General features: G+C 39.2%; 1 protein-coding gene and 1 pseudogene across 2 annotated transcripts in view; both read right to left on the bottom strand.

The window, feature by feature from the left end:
* LOC116545288 (zinc finger protein 98-like) overlaps window positions 1–21,445 on the bottom strand; it is a 37,367-nt gene that overhangs the window by 13,438 nt on the left and 2,484 nt on the right. For both annotated transcript variants that reach the window (XM_032271866.1, XM_032271865.1), the window contains exon 2: window positions 4,735–4,953. In XM_032271866.1, the coding sequence (XP_032127757.1) occupies window positions 4,735–4,746 (12 nt within the window). In that variant the 5' untranslated portion in view covers window positions 4,747–4,953. The remainder of the gene's footprint in view (window positions 1–4,734; window positions 4,954–21,445) is intronic.
* Window positions 6,778–21,445, bottom strand: part of LOC116545285 — a 16,682-nt pseudogene continuing 2,014 nt past the window's right edge.

The following is a 21,445-nucleotide window of genomic DNA, read 5'->3' as shown; positions in this document are numbered from 1 at the left end:
AAAAAAAAAAAAAAAAAAAAAAAAAAAAAAAAAAAAAAAAAAAAAAAAAAAAAAAAAAAAAAAAAAAAAAAAAAAAAAAAAAAAAAAAAAAAAAAAAAAAAAAAAAAAAAAAAAAAAAAAAAAAAAAAAAAAAAGACTTAAATGTAAAAGCCAAAACCGTAAAAACCCTAGAAGAAAACCTAGGAGGCCAGGCACTGAGGCTCACGCCTGTAATCCCAGCACTTTGGGATGTCAAAGTGGGCACATCACCTGAGGTCGGGAGTTTGAGACCATCTTGACCAACATGGAGAAACCCCATGCTCTACTAAAAATACAAAACATTGGCCAGGTGTGGTGGCACATGTCTGTAATTTCAACTACTTGGGAGGCTGAGGCAGGAGAACCACTTAAACTCTAAAGGAGGAGGTTGCAGTGAGCCAGGATCACCTCATTTTACTTCAGCCTGGGCAAGAAAGACAGAAAAGAAAGAAGAGAATAAAAGAAAAGAAAAGAAACGACAGGAAAGAAAAAAAGAAAATCTAGAAACTACCATTCAGGATATAGGAATGGGCAAAGATTTCATGACAAAAAATGCCAAAAGCAATTGCACCAAAAGCCAAAACTGACAAGATCTAATTAAACTAAAGAGGTTCTGCGCAGAAAAAGAAACTATCATCAGAGTGAACAGGCAACCCACAGGATGGAAGAAAAATTTTGCAATCTACCCATCTCATAAAGGTCTAACATCCAGAATTTACAAGAAACTTTGTTTTCAAACAATCTCATCAAAATTGGGCAAAAGATAAACAGACACTTCTGAAAGACATTTGTGCAGCCAACAAAAATATGAAAAGTAGCTCAACATCACAGATAATTAGACAAAACCAATCAAAACCACAATGAGATATCATCTCACACTAGTCAGAAAGGTGATTATTAATTAAAAAGTCAGAAACAATAATGCTGGTGAGGCTGTGGAGAAATAGAAATGCTTTTACACTGTTGGTGAAAATGTATATTAGTTCAACCATCATGGAAGACAGTGTGGTGATTCCTCAAGGATCTAGAATCAGAAATATCATTTGACACAGCAATCCCATTACTGGGAATATACTCAAAGGAATTAAGTCATTCTACTACAAAGACACATGCACATGTATGTAATAGTTTATTGCATCACTATTTACAAAGCAAAGATATGGAACCAATCCAAATGTCCATCAATAAAAGACTGGATAAGTAAAATGTGGTACATATACACCATGGCATAGTATGCAGCCATAAAGGGAAATAAGATCATGTCCTTTGCAGGAACACATATTAAGCTGGAAGTCATCATCCTTAGCAAACTAAAACAGTGATAGAAAACCAAAAAACACATGTTCTCACTCATAAGTAAGAGTTGAACAATGAGAACACATGGACACAGGGAGGGGAACAATACATACCATGGCCTGTTGTGAAGTGGGAAGAAAAGGGAGGGCACATAGAGGATGGATCAATATGTGCAGCAAACCACCATGGCACACATTTACCTATGTAATAAACCTGCACATTCTGCACATGTATCCAGAAACTTAGAATAAGTATTCAACATATCATCATTACCAGGTGTGGTGGCTCACACCTGAAATCCCAGTACTTGGAAAGGCCAAGGCAGGTGGATCACCTGAGGTTGGGAGTTCGAGGCCAGCCTGACCAACATGTGGAAATCCCATCTCTACTAAAAATACAAAAGTTAGCTGGGCGTGGTGGCACATGCCTGTAATCCCAGCTACTTGGGAGGTTGAGGCAGGAGAATCTCTTGAACCTGAAAGGCACAGGTGCCAGTGAGCTGAGATTGTGCCTTGCACTCCAGCCTGGGCAACAAGAGCGAAACTCCATCTTAAAACAAAAAAGAATTCATTATTAAGAAAGCCTTTTTTTTCCTCTTTCTCCTTCTTCTCTAGGATTTCTTCTCAGGTAAGATTCTCTGGACAAATTACACCTGCATCTTGAGAATATGCCTTGAATGGTGTTGGCACCACATTTACCTGCTACCACCATACCCACAGGCAGAAGAACCAAGACAGAAAAATTCCACCCATTTTGTATTTTGTAATAGAAGAGATTCAGAAACAATAAGCTGCTCCACAGATTAAAAAATAAATATATGAGTTTCTCCTTTCCCATCCTCAGGCACCCTCCCCTGCCAGCAATTTCTGCTACAATAATGAAAATATAAGCCATACTGCCCTGTCCCTATGAAACCCAAAGAAAAGAGGCTCTAGGACCACCTTTTAGTGCACAGGTGAATCCTAAACTCTCACAAATGCATCTTAAATCCCCTATTCTTGATTCTGACCACAACCTAAGAGTTATATGAGGCAGTTAAATAATATAACATGAATGCTTCCACCCAGAACATTAATTGGAAAGTGTGACAGGAAGAACACCAGTAAAGATAGTTCTGAAAATTAGCCATGTGATTCTAATTAGCAGCCTAAACTTATAACCACATAACTAAGCATTGCATCTCAAGCTTTAATGAGATTATAAATCACTTGGTAATGTTGGTACCACTCTATGTAATGTGATTGTACAGTTTTGGAAAGGGTTCATGAATGGGTGTTTTAAATAAGACCCCTGCCAATGCTGATGATGCTCCCCCTGGTCTCATTATGAGCATTAGTTAGAGAAAGCAGGCACAACACAAAGTCTCTTGGCACTTTTGTCACAACACAGATACTTCTCACACAGATAAAGACTACCAATCTCCATCTTAAAGTACCATAATCTTTGCTGGCTTTCTAAAGTTTACAGAGAAAACACAAAGCAGCAATATCTGACTAGGTCTGAATTTATTTATTTATTTAGACGGAGTCTCACTCTGTTACACTGGCTGGAGTGCAGTAATGAGATCTGCACTTACTGCAACCTCTACCTCCCAGATTCAAGCAATTCTCCTTCCTGAGCTTCCCTAGTAGCTGGGACTACAGCTTTGCACCACAATACCTGGCTAATTATTTTTCTTCGTACTTTTAATAGAGATGGGGTTTTACCATGTTGGTCAGGCTGGTCTTGAACACCTGACCTTAAATGATCAGATAGCCTTGGACTCCCAAAGTGCTGGGATTACTGGTGTCAACCACTGCACCAGGCCTTAAGTCTGTATTTAGAAAACAAAATGTATACAAATACTAATGCAATGTTTATTAAGCAGGTCAAATGTGCTCAATAAGATTTTACAGAGCACTGTAACAACACATTATTGGACTTAATTCTAATAACACCCTATGTGTTGATACTAAGTGTTCAATAATTCCAAATATTTAGGAAAAAAAACAGAATTTTTATTTCTTCCCGTTTCTCTGTTCTTGATTTTATTTAAAAAATGTATAAAATAAAATCTAAATACAAACAGACACAAGTCAAACAGAAATGGAAGAGTTTAATGTAATTTACAAAACTTTGTATGGTATTTATATTCACTTTTTGTGACTTATAAAGAAACTGCTAGATCTGCAGGACAGAAAACAAGTTGCTAAATAGAATGTCACTGCAAGCACTAATTTTAAAGTTAAAAATTTAGAAATGAGACCCTAAAATGCATACTTCATGTTTCTCATTTATCTGCTTTTAGGTTTCAGAAAACTCTGAGCACCAGCTCTAAAAGTAGAACAAGATTCATCACTCAAAACTCTGATCTCTTCTATTCTGTTCCATGAGGTGACTCCAAGGTAGGGCCAGACCTAAATAGGGCCTCCAAAAAGGGTGAATCTGAAAAGGGCTGGGGCAGGGAGTGGACCCTATGTAGAATCTGGTTCTCTATACCACTGGGTGTATTTCCAGTTCTGTTTTTCTTAAACTTACCTAAGAGAAACTTAAATTTCAGAGTGTGTGTAATTTTAATCTTTTTGAGCCACTGCCCTGTCAATTTCATATCATATACTAATAAGCAATTGAAACAAATCACTTTCCATTTTCTAGGATAATTTTTTTAGGAAATAAATATGTATTGTTAACAAGGTAAAAAAAAAAATACAAATAATAGGCTGGGTGTGGTGGCTCATGCCTGTAATCCCAGTACTTAGGGATGCCAAGGCAGGCATTCCACACCAGCCTGGCCAACATGAAGAAACTCGGTCTCTACTAAAAATACAAAAATTAGCGGGGTGTGGTGGCACAGACCTGTAATCCCCGCTACTATAGAGGCTGAGGCGGGAGAATCACTTGAACCCAGAAGGCAGAGGTTGCAGTGAGCTGAGATCAAGCCACTGCAACCCTGCCTGGGCAACAGGGTGAGACTCCGTCCCCACCCACCAGGAAAAAATACAAATAATAATAACAATGCTTCTGCTCATAAATCTCCCTTCTGATGAAAACATCAGAAGTCAGAACAATATTAAAAAAGTGAGGGCCAGGTGTGGTGGCTCACGCCTGTAATCTCAGCACTTTGGGAGGCCGAGGCAGGTGGATCACCTGAGTTTGAAAGTTTAAAACCAGCCTGACCATGGAGAAACCCCGTCTGCAGTAAAATAAAAATACAAAATTAGCCAGGCATGGTGTCTAATGCCTGTAGTCACAGCTACTCGGGAGGCTGCGGCAGGAGAATCACTTTAACTTGGGGAGCAGAGGTTGTGGTGAGCCCAGATCACGCCAACGCATTCCAGCCTAGGCAACAAGAAAAACCTCTGTCTCAAAGAAAATAAAAGTAAAAAGAAAGTGGTCCAAATAAAGCCCAAGCTTTTGCACACATCTATTTATTGTACTCACCATATAATGCATAATTCAACCTTTAATCCAGTTGCTAGTATAGACTAAAAGTTTCTTGATTGTAGGGATCATGTCTGCTTTATCCATTTTTCTAATGACTACATGAGAGGAAAGCCAATTGATTTATGTGTTTGAGTTCCATACCTCCTTCTTGTTTTTCACTCAAGTACAAGGAAAGCGGAGAAACTCTCATTTGGGCACCAAACAAAAACATTTCTTCTATAAGGTGAAGAACAAATACAGAATAAGTCACTTCTCTTAGAAATGACTTACCACTCTTGTCAGCCTAATAAAATTCTGCTCTGGACATTCTCAAATAACTCAAAAATGCCTAGGTGATTGTGATAGGGTTCCCAGTGACCCTGTGCTGGTGGCCCAATGACATGTCAGACAGGAGAGAATCAGGCTAATTCTTTTCTATTTATTATTTTTTATTGAGATGGAGTCTCGTTGCCCGACATGGAGGCTTATGCCTATAATCCCAGCACTTTGGGAGGCTGAGGTGGGTGGATCATGAGGTCAGGAGTTCAAGACCAGCCTCGCCAAGATGATGAAACCCCATCTCTATTAAAAATAAAATAAAATTTAAATTCAAAATAAAAGAGGTGGAGTCTTGCTCTGTTGCCCAGGCTAGAGTGCAGTCATGCAATATTGGCTCACTGCAACGTCCACCTCCTAAGTTGAAGCAATTTTCCTGCCTTAGCCTCCCAAGTAGCTGGGACTACAGGTGCATGCCACTACACTGGGCTATTTGTATTTTTAGTAGAGATGTGGTTTCACCATGTTGGCCAGGCTGGTCTCAAACTACTGACCTTAGGTGATCCACCCGCCTCGACCTCCTAATGTGCTGGGATTACAGGCATGAGCCACCATGCCGACAATTCAGGCTGATTCGAAAAAAATAAAAAAATAAAAAAAAATAAAAAATGAACCTGCCCCGGTGAAGCTCGAGAACCTAAATTACCTGTCAAGATGAGCTAGCTCTTGGGGAAGAGCAAGAACAAGAATACTGTACTCCAGTGTCACATTTTTATGCAAAGGTATAGTTGTGCTTATGGCTCTGGAGAGTTCAGTCTTGATCTTTCACTCCTAAGATACTTGTTTACACTTATAGATTCTGCCATCAGATTCTGTTTAGTCTTCGAGCCTCTCACAGAACTGCAGCAGGTCACTGAACAAGACCTGAAAAGCTCAAAGAGCCACACTCTCAAAGATCTCTGTGTTGACATTGTGCAATGCAGAAAATGCCTCCTCTTAGTTTTCCATACATATTCTATCCAAAGTCTACATTGTCTTGTAAATATGAGGCAGAGGGCAAAACTTATGTGAAGATTCTAGGTGGGATTAACCTAGCTGCAGTTTTGGGTGTTACAGCAAGTAAAGTACAGTTCAAAGAGAGATTTCCCCATATCATGTCCCTGACAGAGCAAGACTGTATTAAAAAAAAAAAAAGTGGGGGGATTTGTAAAACCAAAAAGAAACAACAGAGTGAACTGACAAAAAGTTGTTTCTCGGACAGGCACAGTGGCTCACACCTGTAATTCCAGCACTTTGGGAGACCAAGGGGGGTGGGGGGGGCGAATCACCTGAGGTCAGGAGTTCGAGACCAGCCTGACCAAAATGGTGAAACAATGTCTCCACTAAAAATACAAAAATTAGCCAGGTGTAACAGTAGGTGCCTGTAATCCCAGCTACTTGGGAGGCTGAGGCAGGAGAACCACTTGAACCTGAGAGGCTAAGGTTACAGTCAGCCAAGATTGCTATTGCACTCCAGCCTGGAAAACAAAAGCAAGACTATCTCTCATAAAAAGAAGAAAAATAAAAGAGGCCAGGAGTTCAAGACCAGCAAAGCCAAGATAGTGAGTGAAACCCTGTCTCTAATAAAAATACAAAAATGTTAGCTGGGCATGGTGGCAGATACCTGGAATCTCTGCTACTCAGGAGACTGAGACAGGACAACTGCTTGAACCTGGTAGGTGGAGGTTGCTGTGAGCCGAGATGGTGCCACTGCACTCCAGCCTGTGTGACAGAGCGAGACTCTATTTAAAAAAAAAAAAAAAAAGTTGTTTCTCAGGCAGTCTTTTTTTTTTGGTCATTAGTTATCATTAGCTTTTTATAAAAGAGAGATATGGAAATTATTTACATGATAAAAGATTTCAGAACTTCAGTAGAATGGGCTGCTTCATGTTGATGCAATTCAATAGTGATTTATTTCAGTCTACGTACTTTCCAAGAATGTCACCGTCTCTAAATAGAAAATAATCCTTGTCACCTAGAACTATTTTGGTGCCTCCATATTCTGGGAGAAGAACTTTACCTCCAACTTTCACACTAACTGGTTGAATCTCTCCACCCTTTCCTTTAGAACCTGATCCAACAGCAACTACTGTTGCTTGCAATACTTTTCCTTGAGATTTTTCTGGAAGCATAATGCCTCCTTTGGTTACAGTTTCAGCAGCACTCCTTTCAAGCAGTACTCGGTCAAAAAGTGGAAGAAACAGGAAAGTCTTCTTTATTTAAAGAAATAACTTTGATTATGGATTGGCTATACATCACTAAGGGTTAGGGTATATGATATAGTGTCTTCTGTGACATTATTAGTTTAATTTATACATACTTGTGGCAATCGTGAACAGTTTCAAGAGATAGGTAGTTGAAAGGGGGAGAAAGACATAACTGTGCTCTCATTTTAATGTCTCTCTGTGTTTGATAACTAAAAGGGCTTTCATTCCTCAGATAAAATCTCAAGACCTAGATTTGTAATTTGGGGCTGCAGATTTAGGTCCAAAATGGGTGGAGTAGCAGCACATGCTGCCTGCACATTTGAGCATTTTAGCAAGAGGAGAAAAAGGAAAGTGGACATTTGCATATCTACATGTCTACTAAATGCACTCATGTTACTCTAATTGCGTTTCTAGGACCCATGAGCTCTCAATCCGTTTGAGGTCTTACAATGCAAGTCACTGAAAGAGGTAAAATGATTGACTGCTCCCCTGGAAAGTGTGCAGTAATCTCATCTAGCCTCTCTAGAAGTGATTGTAGAGGACTATAGATACCAAACATGCAGAGACATAATTCTGCCTGCATATTTAGGAGACAACATGCACTTTACAGGATAACTGTAAGTTCAAGAAAAGCCTGGAATGGAAAGGCCCCTCTAGAGTAAAGCTTGGTAGGAACCTTATGTGTTTACAGTATGTCTTCTAATTCTAGACAGTGTTTGGGAAATATAATTACAAGAAATATTTTCTCCAGCCCCAGGAAAACTCCACAATAACACGACTGTTAGAAAACAAAACTGAAAGGCCAGGTGCAGTGGCTCACACCTGTAATCCCACCATTTAGGAGGCCCAGGTGGGCAAATCACCTCATGTCAGGTGTTTGAGAACCTGACCAACATAAAGAAACCTCATCTCTACTAAAAATACAAAATAAACCGGGAGTGGTGACAAATGATTGTAATCCCAGCTACTCAGGAGGTTGAGGCAGGAGAATCACTTGAAAGCTGGAGGCAGAGATTGCAATGAGCCAAGATTGCACCATTGCAGTTCAGCCTGGGCAAAATGAATGAAACTGTCAGAAAACAGAAAAAGGGGAGGGGCAGGGGAGAGGGGGAAGAAAGAGAGAAAGAGAGAAAACAAAACAAAATTGTAAGCCAAGTGTGGTGGCTCATGCCTGTAATCACAACACCTTGGGAGGCCGAGGCGGGCAGATCACGAGGTCAAAAGTTTAAGACCAGCCTGGCCATATGGTGAAACTCTGTCTCTACTAAAAATACAAAAATTAGCTGGGCATGCTGGCACATTCCTGTAATCCCAGCTGCTCGGGAGGCTGAGGCAGGACAATGGCTTGAACCCAGGAGGCAGAGCTTGCAGTGAGCTGAGATAATGCCACTGCCCTGCAGCCTGGGCGACAGAGGGAGACTGTATACCCCCCTCAAAGAAAAAAGAAAAAAACACAGCATTTTAATTTAATAAAATAAAAGACACTAAAATTATGCTTACTATAATTATCTGCATTGGATAAATTAATAAGCATGTCAGACTAATACCTACAGTAAGTTTGGTAGTAAATTTTCTTTGAATATTAGATATAAATATCTGTTAATAATTTTAATATACTACTCATAATGTATGTAGGATTTTGAAAAATTGTAACTAGTACAGTTAAAATACTTTATATTACAAAAGTATGAGCACCAATATTAAAACAACTATTTATGGTATTTATTCAAAGTAAATATTGCCAAATATTCATACTATTGTAGAATATATACTGTTTAATTTATATAAATGCAGGTTGTCTAAAAAGACCACACATAACTATGCTAATTGTTTTAAAGTAATAAACAGGAAAAAAAAGTCAAACTACAGGCTTCATTGTTCAGTTTACACACTAAACTATTTTTGCTTTTGCATTGTAGGTACTTCAGCCTGCAAATAATTACCTGGATAATTACATTTCTGTCAAAGAAACTTACTTTGTATTTTTTAGTCTTTATCATCTGTACTGCTAACTTTTAAATAAACCTTTGCCAAAGCAAAAACAAAGCAATAAACCTTAGGTCCCGAATAAAGACAATCCTGAGTCAAAAGGAATGACAAAAGGTTTATTTAGATGTTAATATAATTTACATGTATTTCAAAAAAACAAAGAAAAAAATCTACATATAATCTAAATGCTTTAATACAACAGAGATGAACAAAACATTCTCCTCTATTTTCACATATGTGAATAAAGTCTCTTATTTTTAATTTATATTTTCTCCTAAAATAACTAGGTCAGTAAACATATTCTTGAACTCTTGGACATTTGAATTGTGAACTTCAAAGAATGTTTATGGTAAAAAAACAAAAGCAGAAGAGAGAAAGATGTTATAATAAATTGATGGGTGCACATAAATAAGTTTTTAAGAAACGTATGAAGAGAATGGGATACTGATACAATAATAGTGGGAAACTACAACACCCACAGGTACTAATAGACACATTATTGAGGCAGAAAATTAACAAAGATATCAAGACTTAAACTCAATGCTTGACTAAATAGTCCTCTTAGACTTTTACAGAACTCTCCATCTAAAAATAACATACTATACAATCTTCTCATCACCACGTGGCACATACTCTAAAATTGATCACACAGTCAGAAGCAAAACAATCCTCAGCAAATTTAAGAATTCCAAAATTATATGAATCACAGGCAGAGGCCACAACTTGATAAAAATGTTATTCAACACAAAAAAAAAAACCACTTGAACCATAAAATTACATGGAAATTAAACAAGCTACACTTGAATTACTTTTGGGAAAATAATAAAATTAAGGCAGGAACCAACAAGTTCTTTGAAAAAAAAATGAAAACAAAAGACACAATATACCAGAATTGTTGCAACACAACTAAGGCCATGTTAGGAGAAAAATTTATAGCATTAAAAAATGCTTACATCGGAAAGTTGGAAAGACCTCAGTTTATTCCAGGAGTTCGAGATCAGTCTGGCCAATATGGTGAAACCCCATCTCTACTAAAAATACAAAACATTAACTAGGCATAGTGGCACGCACCTGTAATCCCAGATACTCAGGAGGCTGAGGCAAGAGAATTGCTTGAAGCCGGGAGGCGGAGGTTGCAGTGAGCTGAGATAGCACCATTGCACTCCAGCCTGGGCAACAGAGTGAGACTCGGTCTCAAAACAAAAACAAAAACAAAAAAACACACTTGTATTAATAATTGTGATTCATTACATAAACAGAACTAAAGACAGAATCCACAAAATTATGTCAATTGATGAAGAAAAAGCTTTCAATAACATTTAACATTTTTAAGTTAAAAAGCCTTAACAAACTAGTAATGTAAAGTGCATACTTCAAAATAATAAGTTATTATCAAAAACCCACAGCCAGCATACTGAATACACACAACCTGGAATCACTTTTGTTTGAAAACTGGCACAAGATAAAAACGCCTTCTCTCAACACTCCTATTCAACACAAAATTGAAAGTTCTGGCCAGAGGAATTAGGCAATATAAAAAAAAAATGGCATGCAAACAGGAAGAGGGGAAGTCAAACTTACTTACATTTGCAGATGACATAACGCTGTATCTGAAAAACCCTCTAATCTTGGCAGAGAATCTTTCTAAACTGACAAGAAACTTCAGCAAGTTTTTAGGATACAAAATAAATGTACAAAAATTAACATCTCTGTATATTAAAAACATGCATGCTGAAAGCCATATCAAAAACAAAATCCCATTCACAATCACTACAAAGATAATAAAATATCTAGGAACACAGCTAACCAGTGAGGTGAAAGATCTTTGTGACAAGACTGACAAAATACTGCTTAAAGAAGTAAAAGATTAAACAAACAACTGGAAAAACATTTTATGCTCATGGATAGAAAAAGATCAATGTTATTAAAATAGTCATAGTGCCAAAATAATTACAGATTTAATGCCATTTTTATCAAACTACCTAAAATATTTAACAGAACTAAAAAAACAATAAATAAATAAATAAATAATAAAACTATTTTAAAATTTATATGGACTCTAAAAAGAGCCCAAATACCCAAGGTAATCATAAGCAAAAAGAACAAAGCTTAAGTCATTAAACTACCTGTATTCAAACTATTCTACAAAGCTACAGTAAACAAAGCAACATGGTTCTGGTACAAAAACAAACTAATAGAACAATGCAACAGAACAGAGACCCCAGAAATAATGCCACATACATACAATCACCTGGTCTTTGAGAAAGCTAACCACATAAATCTGGGAAGAATTTCTTTTTTAATAAATGATGCTGAAATAACTAGTTAGCACTATGTAGAAGATTGGAACTACATGCTTTCATTAAACCATATACAAAAATCAACTGAAGATGAACATTTAAATGTAAAACTTCAAATTAAAAAAAAATAAATAAATAAGAAATACCATTGTAGACATAGAAACGGAAATTTAAAAAAAAAAAAAAAATGCCAAGGCCTGGTGCGATGGCTCACACCTGTAATCGCAGCACTTTGGGAGGCTGAGGCAGGCGGATCACGAGGTCAGGAATTCAGGACAAGCCTTGACAGCATAGTAAAATCTCATCTCTATTAAAAAAAAAAAATGCCAAAAGCAATTGCAACAAAACCAATAATTAACAAATGGAACCTAATTCAGCTAAAAAGCTTCTTCGCTCCGAACGAGGTGACTCATGTCTGTAATCCCAGCACTTTGGGAGGCTGAGGCAGGCAGATTACAAGATCAGGAGATCGAGACCATCCTGGCCAACATGATGAAACCCCATCTCTACTAAAAATACACACATACACACACACACACACACACACACACACACACACAATAGCTGGTTGTGGTGGCACACACCTGTAGTCCCAGCTACTAGGGAGGCAGAGGCAGGAGAACTGCCTGAATCCAGGATGTGGAGAGTGCAGTGAGCTGAGATCATGCCACTGCACTACAGCCTGAGCGAAAGCATAAGACTGTCTCAAAAGAAAAGAAAAAAAACCTTCTTCACACCAAAGGAAATCAGCAGCACATTAAACAAACAACACACAGAATAAAATTAAATATTTGCAAACTATGCTTTTGACAAAAGTCTAATATCAATAATTTATAAGAAACTTAAGCTTGCAGGGAAAAAGCAGACCTCAATAGGATGGATCCAAGATGGCTGATTAGGAGCAGCTCAGGATTGCAGCTCCAAGAAAAGCGCAGAGGATGATTGGACGCAGCATTTCCAGATGGATTTCTATTGCACACAGACCAGGAGATTCCCAGGCAGAGGAGCTCCAAGGGTTGCCAGCGTGGCTGTTTTGGCTGGCGCAGCTGTTTTGGCTGGTGCCCCAGCGTGGCAATTCTCCGTACAAAATACACAGGTCTGGGCGCCATTTTAGCTGGCAACTGGAGTTCCTGGGAGACAGAGTCGCCCATTCAACTGATAAAAAACAAGACTGAAACACCCAGGCCAGAAGATTCCCGGGCAAAAAAGCCCCACGTATCTCCACCAGGCTGTTTCAGCCAGTGCCATGGGTTGCTGCACAGGAAATCACAAAGATCCTGGTGCCTTTCAACAGGTGACTGGAACACCTGGAAGACAGAGTCACCCATTCAAATGAAAAGAAAAAGGAGGGGTCTGAGGCAGGGAGCTAGGTGATCAGGTTCAGCTGGTCCCACCCCCACAAAAAAACAGCAACTAAACACTCTGGATTGAGAGTTTCACAGCAGGCACAGCTAAATCCGGGACGGTCCAGCTCTGTTGGGGAGCGGCGTCCACCATTACCCAGGCAGTCCACCACTGAGGAGGTAGTCTGCCATTGCTGAGGCAGCCCGCCATTGCCGAGGAAGCCCGCTATTACAGAAAGAGTCCACCATTATAGAGGTGGGCCGCCACTGCCAAGGCAGCTCTAACTATACCTGTATAAACAGGACAGCAGGGAAGTTCACATGGCAACTGGGTGGAGCCCACAGCAGCTCAGGAAAGCCTCTGCAGGCAGACAGTGACTAGGCTGCCTCCTCGCTGGACAAAGCAGCCCTGAAACAAGGCAGCAGAACAACAGAAACTTATAAATAAAGCCCTAACTCCCTGGGACATAGCACCTGGGAAAAAAAAGGGGGCTTATGAGTTCTGCTGCAGCAGACTTAAACGTACCTGCCCAGCAGCTCTGAATGAACAATGGAGTTCACAGCTCAGCACGTGAGCTCCTATAAAGGACAGACTGTCTCCTCAAGCAGCTCCCTGACCCCTTATATCCAAAGAGTCACCTCAGAAAGGAGAGCTCAGACATCTAGCAGGTATCCCTCCAGGACAAAGATAGCAGAAGAAGAAACTGACAGCAATCCCTTACTATTCTGCAGCCAATACAGGCGATCCCCAGACAAGCAGGGCCTGCAATGGACCTCAGCAGTCCTACAGAAGAGGGGCCTGATAGAAGGAAAACTAAGAAACAGAAAGAAATAACTTCCTCATCAACAAACGGGACACCCACCCGGAAACCCAATCTGAAAGTCAACAACTACAAAGATGACAGGTGGATAAATCCACGAAGATGGGAAGAAGCCAGCGCAAAATGGGTGAAAACACCCAAAACCAGAAGGCCTCTCCTCCTACAAGGGATCACAACTCCTCACCAGCAAGGGAACAAGGCTGCATGGAGAATGAGTCTGATGAATTGACAGAAAAAGGCTTCAGAAGGTAGGTAATAAGAAACTTCTCTGAGCTAAAAGAACATGTTCTAACCTAATGCAAAGAAACTAAGAACCTTGAAAAAAGATTTGATGAAATACTAAAAAGAATAAACAGCTTAGAGAGGAATATAAGACAATTGACTGAGCTGAAAAACACAAGAACTTCACAAAGCACACACAAGTTTCAACAGCCGAATAGGCCAAGCTGAGGAAAGGAGGTCAATGATCAACTCAATGAAATAAAAGGAGAAGGCAAGATTAGAGAAAAAAAGGGTAAAAAGGAATGAACAAAGTCTCCAAGAAATGTGGGACTATGTGAAAAGACCTAATCTATGTTTGATAGGTGTACATGAATGTGACAGAGAAAATGAATCCAAGCTGGAAAATACTTTTCAGGATATTATCCAGGAAAACATCCCCAACCTAGCAAGTCAGGCCAATATTCAAATCCAGGAAATACAGAAAATACCACAGAGATATTCCTCACGAAGAGCAACCCCAAGGCACATAATCGTCAGATTCACCAGGGTTGAAATGAAGGAGAAAATACTAAGGGCAACCAGAGAGAAAGGTCAGGTTATCCACAAAGGGAAGCCGATCAGACTCACAGCAGATCTCTCAGAAGAAACCCCACAAGCCAGAAGAGAGTAGGAGCTAATATTCAATATCCTTAAAGAAAAGAACTTTCAATCCAGAATTTCATATCCGGCCAAACTAAGCTTCATAAGTGAAGGAGAAATAAAATCCTTTATGAACAAGCAATTACTCAGAGATTTCATTACTACCAGGCCTGCTTTACAAGAGCTCCTGAAAGAAGCACTAAACATAGAAAGGAACAACCAGTACCAACCACTTCAAAAACATACCAAATGGTAGAGAGCATCAACACAATGAAGAAACTACATCAACTAATGAGCAAAACAGCCAGCTAGTATCAAAATGGCAGGATCAAACTCACACATAACAATATTAATCCTAAACATAAATGTGCTAAATGCCCCAATGAAAAGACATAGACTGGAAAATTGGATGAAAAGCCAAAACCCATCGCTGTGCTGTATCCAGGAAACCCATCTCACATGCAAGGATACACAAAGGCTCAAAATAAAGGGATGGAGGAAGATTTACCAAGCAAATGGAGGATAGAAAAGAGCAGAAGTTGCAATTCTCATCTCTGATAAAATAGACTTCAACCAACAAAGATCAAAAGAGACAAAGAAGGACATTACATAATGGTAAAAGGATCAATGCAACAAGAAGAGCTAACGATCCTAAATATATACGCACCCAATACAAGAGCACCAGATACATAAAGCAAGTTCTTAATGACTTACAAAGAGACTAGACTCCAACACAATAATAGTGGGAGAACCCCATTGTCAATATTAGACATATCAATGAGACAGAAAATTAATAAGGATATCCAGGACTTGAATTCAGACCTCGAACAAGCAAATCTAATAGACATTTACAGAACTCTCCACCCCAAATCCACAGAATATACATTCTTCTCAGCACCACATCACACCTACTCTAAAATTGACCAAATAATTGGAAGTAAATCACTCCTCAGAAAATGCAAAAGAATGGAAATCATAACAAACGGTCTCTCAGACCACAGTGCAATCAAGTTAGAACTCAGAATTCAAAAACTAACTCAGAACCGCACAACTTAATGGAAACTGAACAACTGGTTCTTGAATGTTGACTGGATAAACAATGAAATGAAGGCAGAAAGGAAGATGTTCTTCGAAGCCAACGATAATGAAGACACAATATATCAAGTCTCTGGGACACATTTAAAGCAGTGTCTAGAGGAAAACATATAGCAATAAATGCCCATATGAAAAGGAAGGAAAGATCTAAAATCAACACTCTATCATCAAAATCGAAAGAGCTAGAGGAACAAGATAAAAAAAACTCAAAACCTAGCAGAAGACAAGAAATAACTAAGATCAGAGCAGAACTGAAGGAGATAGAGACACAAAAAAATCCTTCAAAAAATCAATATATCCATGAGTTGGTTTTTTGAAAAGATCAACAAAATAGACCACTAGCCAGATTTTTAAAATAATAAAATAAAACAAAGAATAATCAAATAGATGCAATAAAAATTGATAAGGGGTATATCACCACAGATTCCACATAAATACAAGCCATCATCAAAGATTATTACAAACAACTGTATGCACATAAACTAGTAAACCTGGAAGAAATGGATACATTCCTGGACACTTGCATCCTCCCAAGCCTAAACCAGGAAGAAGTTGAAACCCTGAATATCCCAATAAAAAGGGCAGAAGTTGAAGCAGCAATTAAAAGCCTACCACCTAAAAAAAGCCCAGGTCCAGATAGGTGCACAGCCGAATTATACCAGACATACAAAGAGGACCTGGTACCATTCCTTCTGAAACTATTCCAAATAATCCAAAAAGAGTGAATCCTTCCCAAATCATTTTATGAGACAAATATCATCCTGATACCAAAACTCAGCAGAGACTCAACAAGAAAACAAAACTTCAGGCCAATATCAATGATGAACATAGATGCAAAAATCTTCAATAAAACACTGGCAAGCTGATTGCAACAGCATATCAAAAAGCTTATCGAACATGATCAAGTGGGCTTCCTCCCAGGGATGCATGGCTGGTTCAACATACACAAGTCCATAAATGTAATTCACCACATAAACAGAACCACAGACAAAAACCACATGATTATCGCACTAGATGCAGAAAAGGCCTTCGACAAAATTCAACAGCCCTTTATGAAAAAAAAACAAAAAAAGCCCCAATAAACTAGGTATTGATGGAACATATGTCAAAATAATAAAAGCTATTTATGACAAACCAACAGCCAATATCATACTGAATGAGCAAAAAGTGGAAGCATTGCCTTTGAAATCTGGCACTAGACAAGGATGCCCTCTCTCGCCATTCCCATTCAATATAGTATTGGAAGTTTGAGCCAGAGGAATCAGGCAAGAAAAAGAAATGAAGGCTATTCAAATAGGAAATGAGGAAGTCATATTGTCCCTATTTGCAGACGACATGATTGTATATCTAGAAGACCCCATCCTCTCAGCCCAAAATCTCCTGAAACTGATAAGCAACTTCAGCAAAGTCTCAGGATACAAAATCAATGTGCAAAAATCACAAGCATTCCTACACACCAATAACATACTTAAAGAGAGCCAAATCAAGAACGAACTGCAATTCACAATTGCTACAAAGAGAATAAATTACCTAGAAATACAACTAACAAGGAACGTAAAGGACCTCTTCAAGGAGAACTACAAACCACTGCTCAACAAAATAAGAGAGGACACAAACAGATGGAGAAACATTCCATGTTCGTGGTTAGGAAAAATCAATATCGTGAAAATGGCCATACTGCCCAAAGTAATTTACAGATTCAACACTATCCCCATCAAGGTACCAATGACCTTCGTTACAGAAATGGAAAAAAAACCCCTTAAACTTCATATGGAACCAAAAGAGAGCCTGCATAGCCAAAATTTGAAACTATCATTTGAAACTATTATTTGAAACTATAAATTCTAAGCAAAAAGAACAAAGCTTGAGGCATCACACTACTGGACTTCAAGCTATACTACAAGGCTACAGTAATCAAAACAGCATGGCACTGGTACCAAAAGAGAGATATAGACCAGTGGAACAGAACAGAGGCCACGGAGGCAACACCACACATCTCCAACCATATGATTTTTGACAAACCCGACAAAAACAAGCAATGGGGAAAGGAGTCCCTGTTTAATAAATGGTGTTGGGAAAACTGGTTAGACATGTGCAGAAAGCAGAAACTGGACCCCTTCCTGACACCTTACACTAAAATTAACTCCAGATGGATTAAAGACTTAAACATAAGACCTAACACCATAAAAACCCTAGAAGAAAATCTAGGCAAAACCATTCAGGACATAGGTGTAGGCAAGGACTTCATAACCAAAACACCAAAAACATAGGCAACAAAAGCCAAAATAGACAAATGGGACCTAATCAAACTCAACAGCTTCTGCATGGCAAAAGAAACAGTCATTAGAGTGAATCGGCAACCAACAGAATGGGAAAAAATTTTTGCAGTCTACCCATCTGACAAAGGGCTGATATCTAGAATCTACAAAGAACTAAAACAGATTTACAAGAAAAAAACAAACAAGCCCATCCAAAAGTGGGTGAAGGACATGAACAGTCACTTTACAAAAGAAGACATACATGAGGCCAACAAACATGAAAAAATGCTCATCATCACTGGTCATTAGAGAAATGTAAATCAAAACTACATTGAGATACCATCTCACGCCAGTTAGAATGGCGACCATTAAAAAATCTGGAGACAACAGATGCTGGAAAGGAGTGGAAAAATAGAACACTTCTACACTATTCATGGGAGTGTAAATTAATTCAACCATTGTGGAAGACAGTGTGGCGATTCCTCAAGGACCTAGAAATAGAAATTCCATTTGACCCAGCAATCCCATTACTGGGTATATATCCAAAGGATTATAAATTGCTCTACTGTAAGGACAGATGCACACAAATATTCATTGCAGCACTGTTTACAATAGCAAAGACCTGGAACCAACCCAAATGCCCATCGATGATAGACTGGACAGGGAAAATGTGGCACATATACACCATGGAATATTATGCAGCCATCAAAAATGATGAGTTTGTGTCCTTTGTAGGGACATGGATGCACCTGGAAAACATGATTCTCAGCAAACTGACACAAAAACAGATAATCGAACACCGCATGTTCTCACTCATAGGCGGGTGTTGAACAATGAGAACACATGGACACAGGCAGGGGAGCATCACACACTGTGGTATGTCGGGGGTAAGTAGGGGTGGGACAGCAGGGGGTGGGGAGTTGGGGAGAGATAGCATGGGGAGAAATGCCAACATATAGGTGATTGGGAGAAAGGCAGCAAATCACACTGCCATGTGTGTACCTATGCAACAATATTGCATGTTCTTCACATGTACCCCAAAACCTAAAAGGTAATCAAAAAAATAAAATAAAATGAAGACCTCAATAAAAATAGGTCAGGTGCGGCAGTCGCTCATGCCTGTAATCCCAGCACTTTGGGAGGCCCAGGCAGATGGATCACCTAAGTCCAGCAGTTCAAGACCAACCTGGCCAATATGGCAAAACCCCATCTCAAAATAATAAGTAAATACATAAATAAAGAATAAAAACATAAAATATAGGCAAAACATACTGAAAAAATGCTTTTTAGGCCGGGCGTGGTGGCTCACGCCTGTAATCCAAGCACTTTGGAGCCCAAGGCAGATGGATCATTTGAGGTCAGGAGTACAAGACTTGCCTGACCGACATGGTTAAACCCCGTCTTTAAAAAAAAAAAGAAAAACACTTTCTAAAAGAAGACATACATGTGGCTAACAAGCATATAAAAAATGCTCATCAATAATCATTACAGAAATTCAAAGAAAAACCACAATGAAATATCATCTCTCACCAATGAGAATGGCTAGTATTAGAAAGTCAAAGATAACAGATCCTGGTAAGTTTACATTGCTAGCGGGAGTGTAAGTTAGTTCAACAATTATGAAAAGCAATATGACAATTCCTCACAGAACTAAAAAGAGAATTATCTTTTGACCCAGCAACCTCATAACTGGGCATATACAGAAAGAAATATAAATTATTCTATTATAAAGACATACGCATCTTTATTACAGCACAATTCACAAAAGCAAAGACAGGGAATGAACCTAAATGCTTATCAACCATATGCTGGATAAAGAAAATATGGTATGGTTGGGCATGGTGGCTAACACCTGTAATCTCAGCACTTTGGGAGAATGTGGCAGGTAAATTGCCTGAGCTTTAAAGTTTGAGACCAGCCAGGGAACAGAGCAACACTCTGTTTCTCTTTTTTTTTTGAGATGAAGTTTCGCTTTTGTTACCCAGGCTGGAGTGCAATGGCGCAATCTCATCGCAACCTCCGTCTCCTGGGTTCAAGCAATTCTACTGCCTCACCCTCCCGAGTAGCTGGAACTACAGGCACGTGCCACCATGCCCAGCTAATTTTTGTATTTTTAGTAGAGATGGGGTTTCACCATGTTGACCAGGATAGTCTCGATCTCTTGACCTCGTGATCCACCCGCCTCGGCCTCCCAATGTGCTGGGATTATATGCGTGAGCCACCGCGCCTGGCCACAACACTCTGTTTCTACAAAAAATACCAAAAAAAACAAAAAACATTAGCCAGGCCTGCTGGTATACACCTGTAGTCCCAGCTACTTGGGGAGTTAAAGCAGAAGAGGATTGCTTGAGCCTGAGAAGTTGAGGCTACAATGATCTGAGATAATGTCACTGTACTCCAGTCTGGGTAACAGAGCTTGGAGGTATTAGGCTCAAGCTCTGAATTCCATGTCAGAGTTATTTAAGCTGGTTTTCAAAACTACACGTGTGAAAAATTAAATATTATTCAAACACAATGTTCATCTAAAGGGACAAAATTATAAGGTGCTTAAATTTTACACCTCAATGAGAAAAGCAAAAATGTTCCTTTTAGACAATATATGTCTTATTTTTCCATTAAAAATCATGTAGTAAACAATTAGTCATATGGGAACATTTCTAGGAGGTACGAAGTTTTATCTCATAATTTTTTTTTTTTAAAAGATGGGGTTTCACCATTGATGGCCAGGCTGGTCTTGAACTCCTAACCTCCAGTGATACACCCACCTCGGCCTCCCAAAGTGCTAGGATTACAGGCGTGAGCCAGGGCGCCCGGCTTATTTCATAAATTTTAGCATGAAACTCACAAGTCCAGATAACAGGATACAGAACAGAAATATTCACTGTCACAAATTTACCCTGCAAAAAGAGGAAGGGATATTTTTATGACTATAGGTAACTCACCAATTATCTATCAAATTATCATGTGGAAATTTTTTTTTTTCCGAGATGGAGTTTCACATTTTCACCCAGGCTAGAGTGAAGTGGCACAATCTCAGCTCACTGCAAACTCCGCCCCCTGGGTTCAAGCGATTCTCCTGCCTGAGCCTCCCCTGTAGCTGGGATTATAGACCCCCACCACCACACCCGGCTAGTTCTAGTATTTTTGGTAGAGACTGGGTTTCGCCACATTGGCCAGGCTGGTCTCAAACTCCCACCTCCGGAGACCCACCAGCCTCGGCCTCTCAAAGTGCTAGGATTACAGGCATGAGCTACTGTGCCTGACCGGAAACGTATTTATTTTCTACAGCCAAAACGCAGGAGAGATTTTCCCTATTGTTTTTCTTGGTTGCATTTTAAAATAAGCCTTGGAATTCTGCTTGAAATCACCCAGTCATAAAAGACACACCTGAAAAAATTCCTAAACTCATTTTGGGAAAGAAAAAGGTAAATAGGGCCGGGCGTGGTGGCTCACGCCTGTAATCCAAGCACTTTGGAGGCCAAGGCGGGCGGATCACCTGAGGTTGGGAGTTTAAGACCAGCCTGACCAACATGGTGAAAC

The sequence above is a fragment of the Sapajus apella genome, unplaced genomic scaffold, assembly GCF_009761245.1.
Source record: "Sapajus apella isolate SASKATOON/1434 unplaced genomic scaffold, GSC_monkey_1.0 scaffold254, whole genome shotgun sequence".
Lineage (NCBI taxonomy): Eukaryota > Metazoa > Chordata > Mammalia > Primates > Cebidae > Sapajus > Sapajus apella.
Note: the sequence above shows the minus strand (reverse complement) of the source record. Positions and strands in the feature narration are given on the sequence as shown.